The following is a 9,107-nucleotide window of genomic DNA, read 5'->3' as shown; positions in this document are numbered from 1 at the left end:
TTAATTTTTTTTGTCAGTGTCATCATATTATGATGTCCTGTTTATTTAAAAAGTGTTCAATTGTGAGTTGATGGGGATCAGATTAAAGCACGTACCAAATGATTTCATTGACTGACCTGAGATGTGCATGGACATGTTTCAGACAAGTGTCTGAACCTCCCACCACCACCCACACCCACAAATTGCTCCTTTGTCAAGCCTCAGGTACGATCCGATTCTCATCCCTTACCGCTATATGTTTTTCAGTGTTCTGAGGATAAAAATTATGGCACCATTTCCACACCGCATTCTCACTCATTAATCTCTAACTTCGGTGAAAGGGAACATCATTGAAATCAACTTCAAGGCATCAGGCCCAAGAGTTCCTTCTGAAATAAACGTGACAGAGTACTGGAAACTTAATGGGGTGTTTAAAGGCACTGTGACACTGTGGAATTAACAGAGTTAGCAACATTTGCTAAAAAGGCAAAGGTTATGCCACATCCTGTCTGACAACCCCCTCAGGAGAACAGTAAAACAGTTTGGGGGCACAAGGACTGCTTTTCTGTTTGTGTGACCCTTCGCAGGGAGCAAAAGGAAAGAGGATGTTGATGCACTTGTCTGCTCTTACAGATAACAGCATTCGATCCATGCTTTTTTTGGGGGGTATCCGGGATGCTACAGTGGACACCTTCCAAACTGGGTTTGACAGAAAACTAGGATGAAAAAAGCAATGAGGTACATTTAAAAAAAAAAAAAGTTACCATCAATATTTTTATTGGATGTCAGTAGAATGTTGAACTCTACAGGTAAGGAGCATTCATCAAAAGAATTAAATTCACTGAGGATTTCACTAATAATGCATGCATGTGGGATGAGAATGTACTGGATGTTTATACATCATTTAGGGAGGAAGGAAAATGGGGATTAAATCTTCCTCACATCTCCCAAAGCTTGGACTTTGGGATACAGGATACTGTGATCTGCATCCAAATGACTACATCTGAGAGAGAGAGAGAAACATTAACTGAATACTAAAAGTGACAGGCAGGCTTGTTTGGTACATGCCATGATTATTTATGAGGGATTTTTTTTCCTCGTGAAATTCTCATTTTATACAGCTCATTTCCTGCAAGGAAATAAACACAACACCTCATGCAAAAAAATTACAGCCTGAAGCAGTTAGGCCAATATGTGTTTGATTTATTACTGTATATTAGCTACATTCATAGTATGGTGTGTCTGAATAGGAAGGATCCGGCGCACCTTACAGACTGTTTAATGACTTGGATACATCAGTAAAAATTGTCCATGAAACAAATCATATTTACAGTTCATCCAGTATTCCAATATTTAACAAAATATATACTCAAGCACAGGTACAAAATTCTTAATAAAATGTCACAGACTTTTTAAAGACTTAATTTCTGATTAGGATCGTATTGCTTGTGCAACATGGCAAGCTTCGTGATGATGCTTTGCTTGATCACTGTCAAATGTTTGAGCAAAATCATCAAATTGTGCAGGTGCACTCAACTGTTCGCAAGGTAATTAGATTAAAGAATTGTGATTGATCTTTGTTCATAGATTTAATCCCAGAGTAGATTATGCATATGAAATACTAAATAAGCAAGACTAAATTGTGAATAGTGACAGCTGTATAATTATTGAAACATGCATGCTGAGCTTTGTAAATGATATCTTGTAGTACTACACGTATACAATTTACACACTTGGACTGAAGATTTTCAGGATTCTCAGACAGCCATGCTGGGGAAGTGCAGGAGCTGGATCGGCTGAGCTCGCTGCCCAGGTTCACTGAGGCATGTGCTGAAGAATGGAAAAACCTTCCCTTTGGGCCCATTGGAGAATGAGTAGAGCAGGCTCATGTTATCAGCGTTGTAGAAGGAAACTATGTGCTCCTCACAGTCTACAAAGACCCCAATCCTTACAGGTTGAGGGTTTACACGCACTGGGGTCCAGGGTTGGGTGCCTGCAGAGTACTCTGTGTTACTGCGCAGACGCAGGGTCCAATACCCATTATTGGGGCACAGCTTCACCCGTGCCTGTCGATTCACTGTTTCCAGGGCAACACCTATGTCCCACTTGGGCATGGTGTCAACACCCACCTCCCAGTAATGTCTGCCTGTATGGAATCCTTGGGCTCCGAGAACATTAACACACTGTATGAAGCGCTTCGGATTGGGTTCGTAGGGTAGCATGGTTTTAGTCTCAATCACTTGGGTCCTGTTTCGAGAGAGCTGGAGACTTGGATGAACTGTGTCCTCATCGAAGGTCAGTGGAAGTGGGCCTGAGCATGACAATAAACAAAGACACGTTAAGAACAAAAGGTTATTCTCATTATTATGGTTTATATGCACAGAAAACAACATTACACTTATTTTATGTAAATTAATAGTGAGCTTGTGCTTCTTTCTGAAGCCTCCGGATGGTCGGAAAAGCACTCTGAAAAGGGTTGGATGAGAAATCACTCTCAAACAGGTGAAATGAGTTTGTACGAGATAGAGTATTTAGCATAACTATTACCATTTCTAATTAGTGAAGTTGTAGTATCATAAAGGAATTGATTAAAATGCTACATACTTTAACTTCCTTCACATAACCTACACAAATCCATCAAGATATGCATTTCTTATTGGTTGCTTGGTGGAGGCACCTTTCTCTTTAATGTTCACTTGTGTAATTACGGTTTTAAAAGTAGCTTGCCAAAAGTGCAAGATGATTAGATTCAATATTGTCTTCCTCAGATTTGCTGATACTGAAATAACAGCAACATTCCAGGCTTTGACAGGCACTTCTGATGAGGTTATAAAGCAGGCTTTACTTGCTTCTAGTAGTGAGGACAGATTATCATATTTTGGTATTTTAATCAGGATTTTATGTTTACATCACCTGGTGTTAAATTTTTAAACATTTTTCGCCACAAGGTGTACTGAAGAGGAGCTATGTATTTGCTCTTAAAGTCTTCAATAGAAGGTCCTTTGATGGCTGGAACATGTGTTCTGAAAATGACAGGAAAAATCAGTTCAGGTTTTAAAAAGTGGACCAACGTGTCTGAAGATTCTCAGTCATCCAGGTCATAGTAAACTGTGGGTGGTAAAAGAGAGCAACTGGACTTGCTTGCAGATTCTTGAAGACGTTTCACCTCTCATCCGAAAGGCTTCTTCACTGAAGAAGCCTTTCGGATGAGAGGTGAAACGTCTTCAAGAATCTGCAAGCAAGTCCAGTTGCTCTCTTTTACCACCCACAAGTGGACCATTTTTGACAACAAAAACAGCACATTGAATGGCTTATAACTTAGCACAAAATGTCCTGTGAAGATGGTATGGTTTCACCTGAAAACAGCTTGAAGGAAAAATACCGGCTATATCATAAGAGGTTACGTATTTTTTAAATTATTAATTACCACTTACCTGGAAATTAATTTTGGTAGCTAGAGGGGGACAAAGAGAGCAGAGTATGTTAGCGTTAGAACAGAAGCAAAGCTCATATTGATAGTCCTACAGTTACACAAAATGTAAACCAGGTGCTGAGAGTCACTGCACATTACAATATTTGATTCTATCAAGTTGTCTTGCAGTACATTTGGATAAATAAAAACAAGGGAAAAAAAAGATATTCAAAGAAAGAAATAGGAATAAAGAAAAAAAATCATTTATAAGTGCAGTCATGTCTTCAACCCTGGCAGACATCTATGCTCACTCTAAAATCAATAAATCACTGAGCTCTATATAAAACCTGGAGAGCTCGTAGCCTAATCTCCACTGTAGAGACGAGTGAAGCCATCTGACCACTCACATCGTGTGTATTTGGCTTGTGTGTTAAACCATCATATCTGATCAAATTTGCCCCAAGAAAAGTATCTCCTGCCTTCCCCCCCCCCCCCCCCCTTATTACCTCCTCTTGTTTTATCCACTTTACCCCATTCCTTACATATCTTTATAGCACCTCCCTTCACTGTTGTTTTTTCCCCCTTTTCCAGTCGTCTCTGATCATTTTTTGAACAGCTCTTTTACAAATATAATTATTTCAACTGAGATTATTTCATTTTTTTCTCTTATACTGTGTATCTCTCTTTTTTGTATATTTCTTCTTCCTTTCTATCTATCTATATTTATTATACCAACACAAAGGCTGTACAATACTTCCTTTCTATTTAGGACAGCTGTTGAAACAGGCTTGCTTTCTCATGTCATTTGCCATTTTCACTTCATTCTCACGGTCGTGTCTTAACAGTATTTATTGGTCATATTGGTCGCAAGCTGCATGACTATTGTGACAGTAAATTATGTGTCCAATAAATACTGTTAAGACATGTGAGAATGAAGTGAAAATGGCAAATAACAAGAGAAAATAAGCCTGTTTCAACAACTGTCTGAAACAGAAATTAAGAATTGTACAGCCTTTGTGTTGGTATGATAGATAGATAGATAGATAGATAGATAGATAGATAGATAGATAGATAGATAGATAGATAGATAGATAGATAGATAGATAGATAGACAGACAGATAGATAGATAGATAAGAGCTACACTGTGTAAGAGGAAAACCTGAAATAATTTCTGTAAAAATAATTATAGTAGTAAAAAAAGCCATTCAAAAAAAAAAAGATCAGAGACTGGACTGGAAAAGGAGAAAAAAAGGAAAAAAAAAAACCACAGTGGCGGGGAGTGCCATAAAGATATGTAAGGAATGTAGGTACAGTTGAGAAAATAAGAAGAGGTAATGAAAGGAAAAAAGTTTGATCGGACACAACGGCTTAACACATAAGCCAAATACACGTGATGCAAGTGGTAAGATGGCGGCCAGATGGCTTCACTCTGACGAGCCTATGAGCTCTCTAGATTTTATATACAGCTCAGTGTCAGTAATGGATATGAATCTTTTCATCTCCACCGATGCCATGTTCCCTACAGTACTGGCAGCTATTTGGAGCTCCAGTTCTCGAACTGCTGTATTCAGGGCCTCAATGTGGCATTCCAGGCTGTGCTCCAGCTCCATCTGATCTCTCCTCAGCTGGTCCAGCATAGCCACCTCCTCCACTTGCAGGAAGCGGTGCAGAGCCTGAAAGTCGCAACACACCCTCGCCCTGAGATCAGCTCCCACTTTCTAATCCAGACATAAAGGAGGATTAACAGAGAGAGGGAGGGAGAGAGAGGAGATACTTTAAAATCAGTACAACAGGGCTTTTGGAGCCTTTTCAGCTTGCAAAGCCAAAAAAAAAAAATGTTGGCTGAGCCAAACTTGACATTAAAAATGTGTATTTGTAATTTTCCAAAAATTCATTCTTATCATCCGTAATCCATAAAACTAGGGTGTAGCCTGCACTTTATGCTAAGTCATGTTATGGCACATGGTAAAAAAAAATGTTCAGCAAAAATACATTCAGCAAATGGCTAGGCTTGCAGAGTTAACCTAACATTCTTCTATGGAGGACTTTGTGACATCACAACTGCAGATTTGTTTACACAGCCATATTGCCTGGCAATCTTTGTATTTGCCAGCGACAGGCACAAATGTACATGAGTGATTGTAAGCCCAATTCAGTAAACATCTACAGATAAACTTGTAGAAGTTACATCTAAAAGAACAATCCCAGAGACCTGTAATGCTTTTGGATGTAATAACAGACATGGAGATAAACCTGGTTTAACTTTTCACTGCTTCCCGGCGAACCCAGAAAGACAAGAAAAATGGCGAGCTGCAGTTAAACGGGACGACTGGATGATCAAGTATTCCCATGTGTGTGGAGAACATTTTATATCAGGTTAGTGTAAAAGCTCTGTAACGTTAAAATGTAGATCTGAATGTAAGCTTTGGACGCGATGTATTTTATTAGACCTAATGCTTGGCTAAACTAGCAGCATGTTTGTTATGTACTGATAATGTAGATTCAGCTAAACATAAAATATGCTAGACCTAGGCCCTGGCTTGTTTGTTACCGTTAGCTGTCTATGTTTGAGCTTACCTTTGTCATAATAAGGTGTTTTTCTTTATCAGGAATTTCCCATAACATCCCAGTACGAAACCTGCCTCGAAATCTCATCTCATCTCATTATCTCTAGCCGCTTTATCCTTCTACAGGGTCGCAGGCAAGCTGGAGCCTATCCCAGCTGACTACGGGCGAAAGGCGGGGTACACCCTGGACAAGTCGCCAGGTAATCACAGGGCTGACACATAGACACAGACAACCATTCACACTCACATTCACACCTACGGTCAATTTAGAGTCACCAGTTAACCTAACCTGCATGTCTTTGGACTGTGGGGGAAACTGGAGCACCCGGAGGAAACCCACACGGACACGGGGAGAACATGCAAACTCCACACAGAAAGGCTCTCGCCGGCCCCGGGGCTCGAACCCAGGACCTTCTTGCTGTGAGGCGACAGCGCTAACCACTACACCACCGTGCCGCCCCTGCCTCGAAATATTAGTAGGTATCTGTGCTTTTATAAGCCTTTAGCATCTCTGGTGTACTTAGAAGTCCCAAATACTAAATAGTTCAGGATGTCGTAGTGTCCCAAATCCGGTAGCAGGTTTGCCGAACACTTTTCAAGTGGAATAAATAAATTTTGGGGTAAATTAAGAAGAAGGCTTTACTTTTGTCACATTCCTCCTCTGCATTTAGCACACGCACAGAGAGAGAGACAGAGAGAGAGAGAGAAGAATAAATAGATACATTTGTGGGTAAATTATATGGATCTGTGATGCCTGCCTGTTTCAGCTTTTCAATGTAACGTGGTCTGCTGGTATAAAATAAATTTTTTTTATCATTTCAGAAAGATTGTACTGACTGCAGTCATCTCGATTTTCTTCATTACCTGTCACGGCTATGGTTCTTTGTTTGCCCGGCAATATAGCCGACGCTGCGTGGTAAACAAAAATCTGTGACGTCAGTCAAAGTCCTCTATTGGCTGATCCATGCAAATATGCTAGCTGTGGCTGAGTGACCTGACGCACAGCACATGCTTTTGTCTGGCAGTCAGTCATCTTGTTTATGAGCCTTACCCTTAATGTGTATATCTGTTCTTCATCCTTATGGATCATGGCGATTAGCTGTTCTTTCCGTGAGTTCTGAGAGTCCAGGCTGTCCTTAAGCTGCTTCTGGGAAAGGAACATGAAAGTCACTGTAGTATTGTCTTATCTTATGATTGTTCTAATAATTACGAGGTGACTAATACAGTGTACGTTGCTGTCATGTTTAAGAATGAAATAAGAATCATAACCAATATATAGCACAAATGTCAAGGCAAAACCTCATGAGAGCATACAAGGCCCTTAAGAGGGTTAGGGTTTGACTAAGGGTAGTATCTCACTGGGCTGCGACAGCCCACGACTAGTTGCAGACACAACAATTGCGATAAAATATGCGAATTAGGAAACTGATTTGAGAAGGGTGTTCGTGACGGCTTTGCGACACATTTGCGACTATTTTGATAGAAATTTTTGTCGCACGAGTTTTTTGAACATGTCCAAAATTTCAGCGACGAATGAGCGACACTTTGCGACTCATGCGAGGAAACTGAGATGTTCGCAAGCTGTCGCAGCCCAGTGAGATACTGGCTTCAGAAAAACATTGACCTTACCTGCAAATTCATCGCAGATGGAGCTGATGAACTGGCTCTGACCTTTTCAACCAGGCCAGCCACAAGATAATTGGTCTGAAACCTTTTTTCGGAGAACTCTCTGCGGCACTGAGGGCACACCGCTGGACCTCTCCCTGTCCAGTAGGTAGTGATGCATGACCTGCAAAAGTGATGCATGCAGCCAAGCATGACTGGATCTCTGAACAGATCACAGCAAATGGCACAGGTGAGATCTTCACTGAGGCTCAGAGCCTCGTCCTGCTTCATACTGCTGGACGCCATGGATGAAGAAAAGCCTGGAGGAGTCTTACTTTCACTTCCACTTCAGGCACAAACTGGTAACGCACCACTAAGAGGAAATTAACATGTCAGCATATTTACTAAATATTCCAGTTTTATATAACTTCCTCGCTATATAATGGTTTGGAGTGTTTATTCGTCGTAAATAAAGTCATTATCGAATAAACACACAGAAAACTAAAAGCATTTTACAGTTACAATAATGTAACAAAATAAAGTTCATATTTTTTTGCAGCCCAAAAATATCTCTGAAAAGTTAGTTAGCTCGCTAGCCTGCTAACGCTATCCAACTACAGTCTGTATTCAGCGCCAACGTCAATAAGCATGACCATGCTAAGTCGCTCACGCTATTTTTGTTACACTCTTTAACAAGAATAACAGCATTTACCAAAAAAAATTATGTCTAGAGAACAAAAAACATAACATCACCTATCCCTGTAGCCTCTTTTCTTTTCTGTTTGCTGGGGGATTTGTGTCAGCGTTCAAAGTACAAACTGCTGAACAGCTCTCGTGGGTGGAATCCCAAATGACGCCCTCCTCCCTATACGAGTGCACTACATAGGGGTTGACACAATAGTTTATGTGCGTTATAACCCTAGTGCACTTATTCAACCTCTTGTGTCCAATTTGGTAAGAGACCGTAATGTTTGTACTCCTGTCCCAGAAAATGGAGCTAACAAAGTACAGTGGTGCTTGAAAGTTTGTGAACCCTTTAGAATTTTCTATATTTCTGCATAAATATGACCTAAAACATCATCAGATTTTCACACAAGTCCTGAAAGTAGATAAAGAGAACCCAGTTAAACAAATGAGACAAGCATTTTATACTTGGTCATTTATTTATTGAGGAAAATGATCCAAAATTACATATCTGTGAGTGGCAAAAGTATGTGAACCTTTGCTTTCAGTATCTGGTGTGACCCCCTTGTGCAGCAATAACTGCAACTAAATGTTTCCGGTAACTGTTGATCAGTCCTGCACACCGGCTTGGAGGAATTTTAGCCCATTCCTCCGTACAGAACAGCTTCAACTCTGGGATGTTGATGAATTTCCTCACATGAACTGCTCGCTTCAGGTCCTTCCACAACATTTCGATTGGATTAAGGTCAGGACTTTGACTTGGCCATTCCAAAACATTAACTTTATTCTTCTTTAACCATTCTTTGGTAGAACTACTTGTGTGCTTAGGGTCGTTGTCTTGCTGCATGCCCCACCTTCT

The 9,107-nt window shown here is 40.4% G+C and overlaps 1 protein-coding gene across 4 annotated transcripts; it reads right to left on the bottom strand.

The window, feature by feature from the left end:
• Positions 1-1,161: 1,161 nt before the first annotated feature.
• On the bottom strand, positions 1,162-8,417 carry trim105 (tripartite motif containing 105). 4 transcript variants are annotated; one of them, XM_060927441.1, is made up of 7 exons: positions 8,318-8,417; positions 7,589-7,937; positions 7,011-7,106; positions 4,898-5,110; positions 3,414-3,433; positions 2,893-3,002; positions 1,162-2,290 (listed from the first exon to the last, which is right to left on the bottom strand). In XM_060927441.1, exons 2-7 carry the CDS (start codon positions 7,868-7,870, stop codon positions 1,737-1,739), a joined length of 1,275 nt encoding a protein of 424 aa, XP_060783424.1. In that variant the 5' UTR covers positions 7,871-7,937; positions 8,318-8,417; the 3' UTR covers positions 1,162-1,736. The 4 variants fall into 4 exon arrangements, with proteins under 4 accessions (XP_060783424.1, XP_060783428.1, XP_060783425.1 ...); XM_060927445.1 differs by having other exon boundaries at positions 4,916-5,110; XM_060927442.1 differs by having other exon boundaries at positions 7,011-7,103.
• Positions 8,418-9,107: the final 690 nt, after the last annotated feature.

This window comes from Neoarius graeffei, chromosome 8 (genome assembly GCF_027579695.1).
Source record: "Neoarius graeffei isolate fNeoGra1 chromosome 8, fNeoGra1.pri, whole genome shotgun sequence".
Lineage (NCBI taxonomy): Eukaryota > Metazoa > Chordata > Actinopteri > Siluriformes > Ariidae > Neoarius > Neoarius graeffei.
This window is presented reverse-complemented; position numbering and strand designations above follow the sequence as displayed.